Here is an 18,541-nt window from a genome sequence, read left to right as displayed (position 1 = left end):
AAACAAAGGTTTTAGATGCCTTTGGAAAAGTAAGATTCCTATACAGACAAAATTCAATTATTCAGTAAAACAAAACCAGCAAAGATTGGTTGGTTCGTTTGGTGTTTTATGACACAAAGCACCTTTGCTATCTGTGCCAAACATCTGGTAAAAAGTTAAAATTAAAGTAAATATAGTAATATTCATAAAATGAAATTTAGGTAAAACAAAACAAAGTTTACAACAAACAAATAGAATTAAGACCAATGTTTACATCCAGTCTACAGTGGTAAGAGAAAAACTACAGTAATACAAGTTTCAAAGGACTTTCTGTAGCATAATTGTAATTATTATAACTTGCAGGAAAACTAACAGGTAAGTTCAAAAACCACCATCAGTAACCTGAAATTGGGCTTTCCAGTCCTGGTTCTGAGTTATTTGATGTTATGGCCAATTCCAGAAAGTAATAAAAGTTTTAAATGACTTGCAGCAAAATTTTAATAATAGCTTACCAGGATGACTAACAGGTAGTTTAAACAACAGCATTAGTCACCTGAACTTGGCTTTTCTAGTTCTGGTTAAGTTATTTAACGTTACAGCCATTTTATAATTTCAAATCAAACTAGGACTTTGAATCTTAAAATGGAATCACATTAAAAAAGGTATAATGTACAAATTAAAAAACTTATATAGCACTTAAAAGATTAAAGGTTTTCAAAAAACCTAAAAACATTTCCAAGGTGGACAGTGTCACCATCTCCTGTCCATGTTGTGTTTATTTGATTTGCAGTGTTCAAAATGTGTGAAGGTGACTTTTTGTGTTCTGTGAATCTGATATCCATTTTTATACTTGTTTCTCCAATATAAAAGTCCTGGCTGTTATCACATTGTTTTTTTTTTATAAGTAATGTTGGTGTTGTGTTTGTCAGTGTAGTTTTTACATAGTATTGACCTTAGTTTTGTGCCTGGTTTTTAAATAAATTTGGTATTAACTGGAATGTCACATTTTGTTGCTAGTTTTGGTAATTGGAGAAACAAGTAGAAAAATGGAAACCAGATTCAAAGAACACAAAAATTCACCTTCACGTGTGTTTGAACATTGCAAAATAAATAAATACAACATAACCATAGAGAACACCCAAATACTATAAAAAGAAACAAACATAAAGAAATGCAAAATTAAAGAAGCCTTACTTATACAACAACTTAAGCCCAAAATAAACCAATACAAAGGAACACCTTTATACCTATATTTATAAATATATCCAACATCTAAGCACACCCTCTACATTCCTTCACTAAATTACACAACCTCCTTCAAACATGTGGTCAACTATCGGTCAGTTACCTCTATTTCTTTGTGAACCTGATGATGACCAAAGAAGGTTGAAGCATTGTTTGCTCCTCTACTAATGCTTTCTCTACCCATACCAGCCACTTTTAAATATATAAGTATCAAGGTTTTAGGAATACATTGAGCAGCTGCTTATATAATACAGTCAGTTACTGCTGCCACTCAGTCATCTATTGATGGCTTACAGATAATGGCAGGATCAAGTTCTGCAAGAACAGTAAAAGAGGACAAGTTTGCTTGAACCAGCTTCCACCGAGGCACACGGGTTGGGTGGCATAGACCATGGCCAGTCTTTCTCAAAATTATAGGAAAATAATCACTGCCTCGTGGATTATTGTCAACCCTCTAGGAAAAATGGGAGAATAGTGAAGGGGAGCAAATTGAGAGATAAATAGTAGTAAAGACTGACTAGGTGCATGAAAATTAGTAGAAGAACCAGTATTGAAAAGAAAAAGGTTGTGATCAGAGAGCATACGCTCTATGGAGTAACCCCTTCTATCAATGTCAGCACTTCCCCAGAGGGAATGATGTCCATTAATGTTCCCCAGGATTAAAAGAGGAGACAGCAACTGTTCAATTAAAGCATCAAGGTCTGATTGATCATGTCTCTCCAAGTGACAGGTAGAGAGAACAAACAGTCATGGCATGACCCAAGGAAACACAAATAGCTACAGCCTCCAAGTGTGTCGAGTGGCAAAGACAGGGTGGGCATATGCTGATCAATCAACAGTTCTACCCTTCTATGCACTTGTCCATCACACAGCTTGTCATTTCTGTACAAAGAAACCCACCGAAAGGTGACTGTATTGGTAGGTTTCAGAAATGTTTCTGTAAGAAAGGCATACCATACATGATGGTAGGAAGCAATCAGTGTTTTGATGTCATTCAGATTAAAACATAAACCTCGACACTTCTATTGTGTCAAAGTGGCCATTTTTATTTGTGTAGGAAAATTGGGTAGTGAACCATTCTGTTTAAGACCACATCTTTTTTCTTTACTGTCTTTATTCGAGGGAGGTCTATCGACTTTCAGGGATCCTGCCCTGGTTCGACTGGGCACGTCTTTGTTGTTGGAAGAGGGTTCCAACGACTGAGGACGTGAATTAATTATCATTTTGCATCTTGGGGTGGGAGAAGAAGATGTATCCAAGGTAGTGCCTGTACCTGGAACCAAAGGAAGTGGATCTTCGGATTTGCTGGAATGTATGTAAGGGACAGAGATGGGTATTGAAGTTGATTCATTTACTTTTTTAACCATGGAGGTCAAAAGACTTTTCATTTGGTTTGAGAAAGATTCTTTTGGAGGCATAGAGAGATCCATCTGCACTCCCACTGTATTAGTGGAATGAAGTGCAGCAGCATACGTCCGAGATGAAGAGGTGGGCAGCAACTTTTGAGTCTCAGTATAAGTAATGTTATGAATCATTTTCAAACACTGCACCTCTTTTTCTTCTAACCATTTATGGCAAGAACAAAAGTAGGATAGGTGGGAGCCATTGCAACTGAAGCATTGAGGGTCCATTTCACACTCATAGGCATTGTGGTCCTTGCCACCACAATGAGCACACGTCAAGGAACCACGACATGATGTCTTCATGTGACTGACTCGCTGACACTAGAAACATCTGAAAGGGTTTGGAATGCATGGCCATACCCTGCAATTAAGATAACCTGCCTTGATGGTGGCAGGTGGATGTGGTGATGTAAATGTCAGAATGAGAACATCAGTTGTCAATGTCATTTCATTTTTGCGAGTGGAGATACTCCTCACTGCAGAAACTAGTGAGAATCTCCAACTCTCAGATGTTCGTCAAATCCATCTCAACAATAACTCCTCGTGATGAATTCAAAGTAGCATGAGGTGTAACCTCAATAGGTATATCTGCAATCACCTTTGAATGCAAGAGGAGTTCACTGTGTTGAGATGTGGATGTTTTCACCATTATTTCACCAGATCAAAGCTTCTTTACTGACTTTGGAGAGCCAGCAGGTCCCTCTAGTCCCTTCTGAATGAAAAATGGAGACGTTTGCCCAAAAGGTTTGTTTGAAAGAGAATGCAGTATAAGAAAATGAGGTACAACAGGTGTTACAGATGTTGAAGATTGTTGCTTAGAATCTTCAAGACATGGTCGTTTACCTATTTACTGATTTTTCACTATTTTAAGTTTGTATTTCGAAGATCCATAATAAAAAAAGGGATATTTCGGTGTCCACTGATCTCACTCACCATGGAGCCCTATGAGGGGATGTACTACAGTGCCAAACAAGGACACTGCAGCAATGCCAGGGTTTTGTGAGCACTATACTCAACACTAGCATCAGATAATACAATGTCCCCAACACCTGTTAAGAACATCCAACACTGGTACTTGGCTGACCCTAGCCCAAGTAAACCAGCTGACTGACCCAAGGGGGCCCACCCCAAGGCCACCCATCTAGAGGAATTCAAGGCCAAAGTGGTGTGTTTGGGTTGGACCCCTCAACCACCAGGATTCTCTGCTCCCTTTCACAGGTCACCACGCACAGCAAACACTGATGTTTAGATCCCAAAGAACAAAACCTTCCCTGGGAGGTCCCCTCACCACGTACAGGAATCCACACCAAGGGGAACCAGCAAAGAATTTATTAACAGCATTCTTTAGGTTTTCTGAAGATCATAAAGAGAACATGCCACATGTAGTGTCTTGCCTACAATTCTGATACAGAAACTACATCATAGGTTTAATAATATTAAACACCATTGTTACACTATGCACCATCTAATCTTAAAAAGTAATGTGCAAGTACAGTATTTCCCTCATCATGGATAGCACTTTGTTTCACCCCAAAATTTGAATAACTACAGGAATTAAAACCATGTGACTAGATAATGAAAAATTGAATGAATTTACTTGCACTTTCACATTAATCTTAAACACACATTTAATTTTTCCAATTGTTATTTTATCCAAGTAATACTATTCTTTATCATCAGGTGTTAAAATCAACTGCCAATTTTTTGTTATCCATCTCTTTGAAAGTAGGGCCTTCCTTTCATAAATATATATTTAATCAGAACTTTTATATTCACATCTGAAAAGTTAAAACATACATTACCATTTTAGCAGCTTTATGGCATAACTTAACTCTACCAAATTAAAACTGAACAAAGTTTGTTTTTCCTTACCATTGGTAAGTTTGATGCTTCTGTAGCTAGAGATGGTGATGATGATAGACTTGAAAACCTGTATTTACTAGTTGCATCTTCATTCAAATCATTGGAAGAAAAAGACTTGCGTTGTTTACCAAACAGCTTAGGTTTACTTGACTTGGCTAACACAGGTGAAATTTTCTTGGCACCTGAAAGAAATTCAAAATATAAATATACTAGTGACAAACATTCTCATGCATGTGACATAAAACAGAGCATGGTTTTTACCACTTTCAGAAACAGATATTATATGTATAAGTACACAGACTAATAAATAACATATGTATTTGAATACAAAGAGTATCAAAATACATATACTGGAATATAGATAACTGAAGTACTAAAGTGTAAATACTTAGACTCATGAAGATCAAATTCTTGAATACATCGACTATTGAACCATATAAAAAACTTGAATACTGTGTATGTGCATGTTACGAAAAACAGTACTATATTATTATGCAATTAACATGTATAATTGTGTAAATAATTGAATATCATTAAATGTTATTTGTGTGTGTGTGTGTGCACGCATATTAGTAGAATTCCCTGAACAACATAACAGTTATTAACAAGTTAACAAGTTAATAAAAAAAATGCAAAAAGCTCAATGCTAACTAGCAAAATTAGTGTAAACCCACTTTGTAAGGTCTCAAAGTTATTTAAAATTTCATAGTTTTCAAATATTTTGATATTTATCTATTGGTCAGAAATTTTAAAAAAAATCCATTTTACTCCACTCTGGAGTATCACCAAGTTAGTAAGGAGAAAAATGTTTTTGTTTTTTTTCATTCAAACAACATCAGTTATATGATAGGAGAGGTGGCACATTTCTGGGTAAAAACAGATATACAACAGCCACATTTTGATGTGATTGTTAAGACAAATATTTTTATAATATAACTTTCAGTAAATCATACATTAAAAGATTACACCGTTGATGATGATTTAAAAATTTTTGGTTATTCCTTGTTGGTTTAAATTAATAACACATATTTAGTGCACACTTGATGTGGAGGCACAAACAACTTTATTTTAAAATCCTGAACACACTTAATTGCATTGCAGAATAAAATAACTAAGTAATAAACAAAAACTTGTCAGAAGAGGGACTATCTTTTAAAGAGCTAGTAGCTATAGTTTATGCAAAAAGTAATGATGATGAGACAACTTTGTACAGGAATACATTTCAAAGTACAATATTATCTTCAAGAATAACAAATAGATAGGCACCATTTGAAAGCTGGTGTTTTGTAAAACATTTGCAGTTTTTTAAATTTTTAATAGGTTGTAACAGTTGGTCTTGCCTTGCATTTGGAAGTTAAAGCTATTTCTGCTAATTACCTTTGGCCCTGGCCATAGAAAATGAAAACTAAGAGCAGTCTGACAATCCATCAATTTTTAAACTTCATTAACCTTCTCCAAAAGGACATCCTTTAGGTTTAGGTCTTACTTTCAAAATTTAACTAAACTAATTTTTGTGTTATACCAATTAGTATAGCATAATATGATACCTCATAATCAATATTTTAATAGTATTTATGTTTTAAGATCTTCATCTCACAAAGCAATATTTAAAAAAAAAATCCTAAATTTCCCGTAGTGCAAGAAATGTGACATTTTCTCTCTAGGTATCCCTCTTCTTTACTTTTATTCATCACCCTCTAATAAGTACAAAATTTAACTTAAATTACTCATTATAACATCGTCATCACTCCAAGAAAGCATAATTTTCTTAGCCTTCAATATTTTAGTTACAGAACCAAACAGAAAGGTAAATGAAATGCAAAAATAAACTACGGTGATTATTTAAGGTTATATTAAGTAATATCAATAATAATATACCAAGATTTTTTCACAAGGTATGCACATAAGCAGCTTGAAGTACATGAAGTTTATTTAACTACTGTTAATACCATAAGTTCTGGATCACTTTGGGAAACATGTGGTTCATTACTATGAACTTGCAAGGTGCAATAAAATAAGAAAATAGAAGTATAAATAGATGTATACTGTAATGAATTTAAAACTAATTATGATAAATAAATGTTGTTTCATGTTACAATTTTAACCCACCCTAGAAGTAGAAAAGGTAATTCAGGTTTATTTCAAAAATTTTTGTGTAGTTATAAGTTCAGTAAAATTGACCATCCTCAAATAAGAAAGTACTTTTAATTCTAACATTAAAATCACTTTTCACACTAACAAGTAAAAAAACAAAACAAAAAAACACTCAATATATTCAGAGAAAAGTCTTTTCTTAGTTTATTAAAAAATATTTCATTAAAAAATCTCATTTTCTGTAATTACAAAAAAACTTTTAATGCATACTGAAAGTCTGCCAAATTTTGTGAAAATACACACACTGTATTAAAAGTTAGTAGAATCAAAACTATAATGACTTTGAATCAAGATAATCCTCTCTATATCAAGCAAATATTTATTAAGAGCAACTGCATAATCTGCATGATGCTTTAACGTAAGCATGTTAAATTGTTTTCAATTAAAAAGCTTTGTCTTAGCTGGGGAGAAACCTGAATTAACAGTAGCAATGTTAATTACATCATCGGTGATGTATTTCTGTGACATTCCCTCGTACAAAGTATTTTACCCATTAAGGGTTTTTTAAAGAAAAGTATTTCCTAAATATTTGTTTAGTCTTGAAATAGCACAGAAATAACAATGATGTAAGAAAACAAAATGTTGTTCTTCAAATTTATTTTAAGTATTTACTGGCTGAACAGTCTCATAAGATCCCTGTGGTTTTATGTTATGAATCCATGCAGCCCATTATTTGACAAAGTGTTATGATGAAAATCATTTTATGTATACTGAATGAATAAAATATGTAAGCATGAAATCAGTGTTTTAGAAATCCCTGCTTAAAGTTTTTGCTTCTTCCCTTGCTGTTCACATGAATTTTTTTTTTATCTTGAAACTTGATATCCAGTTTTATTCTATCCACACTACAAATTACAGTTCTCTACAATGTTTTTCTTGACCTGGCTCATGAACAGAATTCTTTCCTACAGCAGTTGCTTTTTTAAAAATAGCCTTTATATATAAATACCTCATTCACATTGTCACATTCTTATTTTTAATGTGTCATTGGAACCATAGGTCTCTGTTGATTAAAAAAAAAGTTAACCCATTGAGGATTTTTTTTTAAATCAATTAACTCTAAGCACAGACAGGCCAAAGTATGCTTGACTGAACCTTTCTACAAAATTGCATTCAACATTTAATTAAACAACTTTAAGATCAATATATATCAATAAACTTGGTATTAAAATAGTTTAAAATTCATTATGTAATACTACATAAAGTTTTAATTTCTTAATTTCAAAATGAAATATTCAAATTAAACCTGAATGTTCATATCTCTGTAACTCATGACACTTGTTTACTTCAAACTGCCCATGCTAGATTTATTTTTCAATCCTATTTTATTTTCCAAGCTTCTGAGGTATTACACACTCAAATTACATATACCTAAGCAAAAATGTAAATCTATAACCTCTAAACTAATTGCTTTAAGTAAATATAAGCCAGAAAATAAAACTTGCATGTCATATCCTTCCTAAGATATTTGTCTAACCAGCAGAAAAAAAAAAGCTTTACTAATGGGGTTGAGGTTAGTAGTGATTGGATTAACCAAGATGGATGGGTGGTATGTCTTCTTTTTTTTGTCTCCAGGCATTGGAACTCTGCTTGACAACATATGGGGTTATTTAACCAATTTCTATCTCAATTAGATAGCCAAAGATTTTGTATATTTTCTTTTAAAAGTTCTTAGAATATATTTTCATTACAAAAACAATTACAAATAAAGTTTGAGAAACAAATTCAAAAATAAGTACTAAAACTTCTTGTTTTTTAATGTACATTTTTAACTATTGTTATAAAACTGATGAAAATGTAAAAATCAGAAACTTGTTATGTTAGTTATGAAAACTTAGACAAACTAGTCATATAATGCATATTTAGTGCATATGTGGTTATACAGCTAAATAAACAATTTGTTTGCTTTGGCTGTAAAAATACATTGTGTGGGTGTGTGTAATTCTGTTACAATGTAGAATAATTCTAAGAAGAAATGGTAATTCAGGGTTTTTTTTTTAACTAGGTTACTCAAATTGATTATAACTGATACAGTTAGAATAAAAAATTCATATTCATTTGGGAAGTTTAAGAGGTTCAGGAAATGAAATTTGAAAACTATAAAATTAATTTAAAAAGTATTTTTGTTCTTATCATGAAGATCACTTTATATTCAGACTGACTCAGTGAAGGCTTTCCAATAAAATATTTCTACAGAAGATTTTTCTGAATTTATAAGTCAGCATTTTTGCATATAACAGCCTTTTAACATTCATTAAAAGCTTGAAAAATTACATGAAAATATACTGACTACATTAAAAGTTATAGTATGTATAATTTCTTGGTTACAAAATCAGTTAAAATGATTCAGCCAAAGTACAGAGGAATACAAAGTATTTAGAGAAAGAGAGGAGATTGTTGTAAAATGAATATTAAGCCTTGAATGTCTTATTGTACAATTAATTCAGATGACAAATGTGTTGAATATTTCTGAATTTATATCAGAAAAAAAGCGAGAAGTAACAGTTAAAAAATGTTTAAATTAAGAATAGAAACAGTCTAGTTGTGTCTTTATATTGAGGTTCTGCAATGAATCAGGACAATGTTGTAATTCAGAAATTGAGTGATGAAGTGCATTTTTCAACCTAATCAGATAAATCATCATTGTACAGGTGTAGTTTTGTTTGAAAAGTGTGTTTCACCAATTAATTTAAAATATATTCTATCAGCAGTTATGACTGCATAACTATATTATTTTTGCTTTCATTCAAATATGTTGCATAATAAAAAACTTAAGTTAAGCAATATTAAAAATCTAAGATTTTTACATATCATTACTAGATTACTCATGATCAAATAAATTTATATAATTATGAAACTCAAAATGACATTCATTCTTTAGTACCCAAAAACAGAAAATTTGTTTCATATTCTTTCTAAAATAATACATAACTTGCATTTAAAAATATTTAAACACTTTGTCACATTCATTTAATGAAACTTGGGTTTTTTAGGACAGCAAGCAGTAAACTGTTACAATGCATTCATTCAAAAACCTTAAATACATAAACACAAACAAACACAGCAGGGATTTAGTTTGGAGAGAGAGAAATCTGAATAATTCACTCCAACTGAAATGGTCAGGAATGTTGTAATTCTTCGTCCCCTCACGAGATGTTGTTTACCTGTACTTGAAACTTTGCCTGTATTTAATTTTTACTTGTTTGATGTATAAAGTGAAGATGGGACATTATAAAATTGTTGGGAGAGAAAGAGTGAAACAAAGGTGGTACCAGAGAAGTTAGCCAGGCCAGGGCCAGATGTCAATGTAAATATCAACACAAAAGACCCGATTCAGGACTGGGCAATAGTATTGGCTGGGATCTAAAAATCCAATGCTTCAGATTTGGATGTGGGGGGGAAACAGGCTTAAATATATATATGTTGCTCTTAAATTTAAGACTCAGTCTACTTAATGGCTGATTTTAATTACTCTACCCTTCTCCTTTCAAGTAATGTTGTAGATTCTTGTAGGGGAAAATGTTAACATGCAATCCCCATAAGTTACATAACATTAATAAAAAAAATTCACAAGCATGTGCCAACTGTACCTGAATCTGTTTGGATATACTGGTCATTACTGTCTTCTTGTTCAGTGTTACTGCCAAGCCCTTCTGTCTCCAACACCTTTTGGCTAACCTCCTGAAGCATACGTTCAGCTGCTTCACTGAAAGCAAATTCCTTGTTGTTCAGCCAGTGAAGCACAAAGTTTGGTTCCCTCTGTCCAGTTCTTCTATTCATACTGGGCACAAGTGGAATATCTTTGAAGAAATCATGATTATCTTACACAACAACCAATTATTACACAATAATCATGTCTGACAGCTGCAATTTCTATGAAAATAAATGTTTACTACGACTTAAAATTTTAAACTACACATTTATTATTAAATGAATGAGAAAATTAACACAATAAAAACATTTTGTAATAAGTTTAAAATCTTATTTTCATTGACTAGAGGAAAAGTATAAAAATATATTTTGACATAATTTCTCACTATGAAACCTTGCCACAGATCTGTGAATTTCATGACAATTTGCTAAAATTTGAAGCAGCAAATTACCATTATTTTTTTCAAAAGTTAAATACTTTAAATACTTATGATGTAATTTTGGGTTACATATTTTTGTTCACAGGTATCATCTTGTTTGTAGCCTTCTTATTATTCCAAACTGCAATTCACCAAACACTTTAAACAAATATAGAAAAATCTGTTCAAAAATGTATGATAATACAGTACATCTGTAAACTTTATAATTAAGTTAACAAAAAAAAAAAAAAAAAAAAAAAAAATCAGTGTTAAAATGAAATGAAATCTTCTGAAATATTTAGCTCTTTCCACATGGGTTTGGTCTAATCATCCAAGACTGTAACCATTTTGCACTCTTAACAAATTTTAAGTAAGCATTACAAGACTTCTGTACACAAATTATTTTTAATTAAGTATACTTAATAAATATTTGTCATTAACTTTTGTTTACTAGTCCAGAGTTCAAAATGATTTTCATGTCAACATTATAAATACTTCTCTTCTTAAAAATTAAGCTACATTTGTGTAAACTCTAAAACCTCCTACAAAATTATAAAATGTTAATTTTTCAGTAAAACTTCATATTTTATCAGTTATATTTCTACACTAATCTATATACAAGGTTGGTCAAATTGACTAACCTCATAATCACTAAAAACAAATTTAAAATAAAACTAAATTACCCTTTTTTTCTTTCTAGAATGAATTCAAATTGTAGCATGAAACTGCAATCATCTTTAATAGCTTTAAACTCTTAACAATATACTTCTGGTTATACTTAAATTTTATTTTTTTGTTGCCTTCTGAACCATGTTTAAATTAATATTTTCACAATCATATTTGAAAATCAGTTGACGTCTGTACAAATGATGCCCATTCTGAGAGAGCTGATAGAGAAAAGTGCAAAATTACCTGACAAGTTAGTGTGACAGATATTAAGACATTACTATACCAGACAGGATAATTGCATAGCATTTAAGTTTATATATTCAGATACTGTTGACAAATTACCACATACCAAATTAGTTCACAACACTCATGTTTATGTATTTAGATATTGTTGACAAATTGTTTCACCAGATAGGCTTAGTTCACAGCACTTATATTCATACACTTCATGTATTTGTATTAATATAACTACCCAAACATTTCTTCGACACATTTGTTTACACCTAGGGAGAAATAGAACTTAATATCGCTATTATGTTGAAATAGAAAACTTTTGTTTGGTTTAATTTGACACAAAGCACACAAGGGCCACACTACCCTCCAATAATTCTTTGGCTACTTTTTTACCAATGAATAGTAAGATTGGCCAAAACATTATAATGCTTCTACACCTGAAAGGGGAAGCATTCTCTGTGTGACTGGGATTAGAACCCACAGTCACCAGGTTACGAATCAAGTGCCTTAGCAAGTCAAACCCTTGGAAATGTTTGTGAAATATTTCATTTGTTCTTGCAGTAAACCATCTTTTTTCCCTGTCAGAAAACCACTAGTTATTTTTCTTTGGAACTCAGAAGTATACCACCTGTTTTGTTACTACAAGAAAACTCTGCACAAGTCAGATACTCAAATATATACCACCTTTAGTATTACAAGAAGAAAACTCTGAAGATCAGAGAAGTTTGTTAGGAATGCTTTTTAAGTTAAGATATAAACATTACAAGTGAATGTGATTTCAGACATTTTTTGTTTTTACTATATACCTATTTAGACATTAGAATTTAATTTTAAAACAAATAAATATTCTAGATGGTAATGCTCCAAACAGACTAACAAATATATAACATTTTTCCAGGCATCGTAGATAGCAGAATTTACCTCCTGATTTTTCACTAAACAAATCACAAAGTCAACAAATGTATGGCTGTCACATAGAAATAGAAGTTTGAAATTTTATTTTGCAAAAATTCATTTAAAAATGTATTATTTACAAAAGCAAATAACAGTAGTGTTTCTATTGTTACCAGTTTCTGCATTTATGCTAGTTGCAAGATGAAAATGAAGACCAAAAGCTATTCCAAATCCATGAAGTCCAAAACTGTGGAAATCATGTACACTATAGGCACTGAGTAGTGTTGGTATGGTCTGCTGATGTTTTTCTGTTAACTGCAAAGCCTGCCGTTTTTTGTACTGCTTAAAAGATCTATTCAGTGTGATAAGGAACATATAAAAGCACAAAATCTCAAGTATGTATTTATTAAGTAGAAGTTAAGCTTGATTTTTCTTATCAAGAACAAAATTTATTCTACACTGTACTAAGTTTTTACAAATATTATTTCACATAGATAGCTTTGTTTATGGATTTAGAAATAACCTAAGTCTATTAAATTGGCCGAGCCAAGCACAATCTTTACCATCATCTTACTTTAAAATCAGACTAAAGTACAACTTTAACCACAGAATGATAGTTCTTATATGAATATACATTGGTAGAATATTTATTTACTTCAATTTACTAGTTTTTATTCCTCTTTATTTTATTATAATAATTTTAAATTTTACTAGTTTTTATTTCATAACAATTATTATTCCATTTTAAGTCTCGTATATGAACCAACATTTGAATAACTTAAATTTCCTGAACTGACCAGATCTTGAAATATCAATGAGTTTATGGATAAAAAATATTGTTAAAATCATGAGCAGACAACTGATGAAACAATGTATTCTAATTACCATGAGTAAGATAGTTTAAATAGTTATTAAATTACCTATGTTCATTACCAGGTATATTTTTAATTTGATCTATGCAGGTATGTAGTTTGGATCAGAAGTTAGTGTTAACTAAATGTCTTTAAGAACTGACTTTGTTGTTATAAACCAAACATCAGTTTCTAGATTTTTAACATAGTTCTTTAATGTAAATAAATATTCTGTGTTTACTTAATCATCTAACAAAATAAAAGTTTATTAGGTACTTCAAATGTTTCAAGCGTTGCACAATACATTGTCTACATTTCTGAGTTTGTAGCCGAGGAGATGGATTTGCCAGAGCCTCAATCTGTTGTAGATTGATTAACCCATCATCAGGAAGTAAAGTCTGGATCCAAAGTCGGCAAATGTTGTCTTGACAGGAAGTAACCAACATATTGGCAACAGAAGCCCTAGAAGAAATATACCATAATGCTATTAATTTTGTACCTAGTTGTGAATATTAGTAAACTAAAAAAAAAAGTGCCATAAAATTTACAAGTTATTCTACTAACAAAAATTGTTTACCATAAGTATAACACATTGCTTATTTAGCAATTATATAGCCTTATCATTAAATGGTATTTAAATAACAGCTTTCATATTTACTTTGACTGTATATTTGGCATTTTGTATCTTTTAAGCTAATTAAAGCTATAGATAAAGGCAGTGTTTAAAGAGGGGTGGGATGCCATCCCACTTCATTTCATGAGGGCCTGAAACCATCCTGCTTCCTTTTAGTATACTAAGCTTCTCAGAGAAGAAAGGTTCAATAAAAAAAATTAATAAATATTAAGGCAGCAAAGGACTGGGGGAAAGAAACCTTTTTGCTTAACATGTCATATAACAGCAAGGTAGGAACAAGAAAAGCAGTACACAAGCAGAGAGTGAGCACTCTCATTAAGGACTCAATAGGTATAACCGAGTCTGTAACCACAAAGTAATCATCAGAATTTTTATAACACATAACAGTACACATCTGTTTATATTAAATTTTATTGCCCTCTGAACAATGTCTAACTAATAATCCCACCACATGCATTGTACATTACTTGGTGAATGTGCAGCTCACATTACCACATTGAATTATGTAATGCACAAACTGCTTGCAAATGTGCCTTGGGGAGTTTCTATTATTAGTTTTTATTATTTTATCTGATATATTTTAATACATTTTCTAATATTTTACATTTTACTCACTTTTATAAAAAACAAACAATATAAATTAAAAACATCAAATATAGTACTCAGCTTCAAAATTTCACAAAACATCCCACTTCATCTTTTCTCTCCACTTTAAACACTGCATAAATGTACTTTAAAACTTTTTCTCCTGAACCTTTGCTTTTGTCTTCTTTAGAAAAATAAATACAAAAATACTCATATACTATGCACAAATTGACAGGCACATCTTTCAAGTGTTGAAACACTCGCTGTGCTAATAAATTTTAATGTTTTATTAAAGAATTGTTTCTATATTTTTCAAAAATAGACAAAAAGATTGGAATATTTAAAATATTAGATCATTTCCTGCATAATGAACTATGGTTAGTTTATTTTAATATCATGCATATTATCATCAATACAGCCCAGGCCCATCAGATCAAACTCGTAATGTTAACTAAAAGTGTACCAACTTTTGTGAAGATACACTTAATATATTAGAAGTTATCAGTATGTAAATTATAATGAGTGTAAATGGTTACAAGTCTTTTGCACATGAAAGGTCAGATTTTTTAACAAAGTATTTTTTATTAATATTTGTTCATGAAATTGTCAATTATTTTTAACTAGTATGAGAGCAAAGTGATTTTCATTTGAGATGAAAAATACTTTTGTCTCGAAAATCTCATTTCACTTGTATAAACCTCTAGAACCTCTTAATCATGGCATTTCAAAATACGTACCGAGAGGTTCACCTGTTAAACATATTCCATAAATTTTCTGTGTTTATTTTACTTTCAACATCTAAAATTAAACCTACTGTAAACAAAGCTGACATCGTGGACCATCACAGCATACATTGTAGCCCATTGTTGCACACAGTACCTATAATACAACACCCTCGAGAGCAAGGACACAATATTACGCTAAGCAGCTTATGTTTCCTACAATACTTAGAAAAGATATTTCCAAGGGTAATAAAATTGCAATTAGAATGTGGGAAAACATTTATTATATGGTTCAAAGTTGCACTGGTCCCATAAACATTGTAGGTTCTGAGCCTTGCCAATCCATTTACGTTGCAGGTGTTTCAATTGTATTGCTCACTAAAACTTACAAACCTCTTGTTTTAAAGTTGTCAGTTGCGAACGTGGCATTAAATTTACCTCAATTTAGACAATTAGAATAACACAACTGCAGTAGGCATAACTATGTATTGGCCTACAAAAGTATATTATTTTGGCTATCATATGTTACGATATGCATATTACTATTTACTCCTAAATGTTTACATTTTGTTATATTTCTTAAAATATAGAAAGTAAATAAGAAGTCTATTGAAAAACATTGATTTTTGTACATGTACCCACATTATGAAATTCTCCACTTGGGCATATATACTATCCTAAGTCTTGTTTAGACTTGAGGGTGGGGTGTATAAAGAGTTTTTGCTTGTTCCAAACACTAGCTTTTGAAAAATTAAAAAATATAAAATTACAGTATTAGTATCCTCCAAATCCCTGTAATCTAGTAAGGATTCTAAGTAAAGTACTTGTGGGTTGAAAAAAAAGTCCCATTCTTATTCAGAGAAATGACTTATTGATCATACATCTACTGTTTTGGCAAAATTCCTCCTTTTGTCTTCAAGTCAGTTACAAACAACTGCCAGAATTACGTAGAGGGGAAATTATCATTACTAGTTATAAACTTGAGCTACTTAGTAGTAGGTGGTACTAGTTAAGAACTTTCAAATGATTGGTTTGAAGGGCAGAGCCACAAGTAGATTTGCCAAATATATTGATACCTCAATAAATCATAGTGATGGGGGGTTCTTATTTTATATTTACCTTGTCTATATCTCTTGTTTGAATTTCCAATTCATTAGATGCTTGTACATGTTGTATGGTGGGTGTAATAAACAACTGATGTAAGACAACTGGGCATGTTATTTGACATACAAAAACCAATACTTAACATATTTTCCTTTACATTTCCAATTTAAATTAGGAAATTGAAACCTATGATTTTAAAATTTATATTATAAATTATGTGTTGATGTAAGTAGTAAAAATGTAATTTAATAAAAATTTTGAAAATAATGCTCCAAAAGTCATGACATGTACTTTAATCTACAGGGACAGAGCAGGGGCAAAAGTGTTAACTTATATCTCGAAAAAATGCATGAAGTACCATATGCATTAAACATATATACTCTGATTAAGAAGTTAACACAAAGGATCACATACAAAAGTTGTAATGTTTTTCAAACAAGACCCAAAACTTCAGCTCTTTCAAATAGTTCATTCTTCTTCTTCAGGAGAATAAAGAGTCATGTTTAATATTTAATGTGATGAAGTATATAGGCACAGAAGTTAATATTACATAACCTTAGGTTGTTGGTGTCAGGTTTAATTTGTATCAAAAGAGGTGTGTACAGTACAAGAGACTTTTTTTTTATGGAAATAAAATTCAAAATAAAAAATAATGGCAAAAGGTGGTGGGAAATAGAGAAAATGAAAATGTGATTCAATATATAGGAACTAATAACAATATAGAGGAATCAAAGCCAAGATACTACTAATAATGTAAAGTAAGGTTAATTATGAATTTAATTTAGCAAATTTTTCAGAGACTTATGAAGGTCAACAATTCTGGAATCGAAATTGATGACAATTGATTACACTATTTAACAGTGACATTCAGGAAGCTTCTTTAATTTCCTTGTTTTTGTTAACGTTTGTCTCTTCACCTATCTGTTTAACTTCTTAAAGAGAGTGTCCAGGCATATTAAAGTGTTTTGCTATTGGTAGTTCTTTGTTTTGACTGTTGATTTGTGGTTATTAAAATTTCTGAATAGGTGTTTTGGTTTGACTTGTGTGTTAGAAACCACCTTTTTAAGCATTGGATTAAATTAGAATTTTGTATAAAGCAGGTTACAGGTTTAGTGATTTTGAACTGCTTTTGGTTGTCTATCAGAAAATTTGTCCATTTGCTGCACAAGATTATAGGTTTGGCATTGCTTGAAAATTACAAGAATAACTTCCACCTGGTGTTGACTTAAAGTTGTCCTTAAATGGAGTTTAGTTGATTATTAACTCCTAAAAGGTAAAAGCATTCTCTTTTTTCAGTGTCCATGGTAGGTTCTTTTAAGTTTTGGGTGATAGGTAATAACTGGTGGAACACAAGAATTTGTTATAGGTAATTTTTTTCAAGGCAGGTTCACCTAGTATATTGTTAGCTTCTTTAAGTTGTTGATTGAATGTTTTAATTATAACCATTCATAGTCTGTTTCAAAGAATCAATGTGGTAGTCATAATTCTTACTGTCAGAGCATATCTTTAATCTAAGTGCTTGACTGAATGTAACATTGCATAATCAAAGTTGTCATCCTTCACACACCGAATGCAAGTATTGTGGTTTTACCTTTGAGTTTGGAACAAATCAGCATGTAGAATATCTTTTAATACTAGGTTTACACCTCAAACTTATTTGGATACTGGAGTAATCTAGAGGAAATTTAATAGAGCTGTGGAAGGTGTTAGGCATGTCTATATAATGACAGAAATGAATCTTCTCTCCAATCCAAATGAAAAAAATGTCATCAATGTAGCATTTCCAAAATGTTAGTTTGTATGCACAACTTTCCAACAGTCTTGTCTCTACATCTCCCATAAATATATTGGCACAGTTTGATGCCATCTTGGTGCCTGTAGCCATGTCTTTTGAATATAGAATTTATTATTAAATTAAAAACCATTACGTGTAAGCACTAGCTCAACTAAGTCTGTAATGATTTGAGTGTTGGGTTTATTTAGTTTTCTCAGAGAAAATTCTAAGACCTATAGACCTTTATTGTAGGCTATGTTTGCATAGAGAGAAGAAAAATCCATAATACACAGAACAGTATTTGGAGGAAGTTTTCTATTGCTGTTAATTTAAAAAATATATTCAGAAAAGGTGTCATAT

The 18,541-nt window shown here is 31.3% G+C and overlaps 1 protein-coding gene across 7 annotated transcripts in view; it reads right to left on the bottom strand.

The window, feature by feature from the left end:
• Positions 1-18,541, bottom strand: part of LOC143257006 (dmX-like protein 2) — a 202,811-nt gene that overhangs the window by 162,037 nt on the left and 22,233 nt on the right. For all 7 annotated transcript variants that reach the window (XR_013031661.1, XR_013031660.1, XM_076515072.1 and 4 more), the window contains exons 9-12: positions 13,639-13,824; positions 12,685-12,863; positions 10,235-10,444; positions 4,500-4,672 (exon numbers count right to left, since the gene is read on the bottom strand). Coding sequence is in view for 5 of the 7 variants with exons in the window: in XM_076515072.1 (XP_076371187.1) it covers positions 4,500-4,672; positions 10,235-10,444; positions 12,685-12,863; positions 13,639-13,824 (748 nt within the window). In the remaining 2 variants the exon portion in view is untranslated. The remainder of the gene's footprint in view (positions 1-4,499; positions 4,673-10,234; positions 10,445-12,684; positions 12,864-13,638; positions 13,825-18,541) is intronic.

Source organism: Tachypleus tridentatus, chromosome 1, assembly GCF_004210375.1.
Source record: "Tachypleus tridentatus isolate NWPU-2018 chromosome 1, ASM421037v1, whole genome shotgun sequence".
NCBI classification, from domain to species: Eukaryota; Metazoa; Arthropoda; class Merostomata; order Xiphosura; family Limulidae; genus Tachypleus; species Tachypleus tridentatus.
Note: the sequence above shows the minus strand (reverse complement) of the source record. Positions and strands in the feature narration are given on the sequence as shown.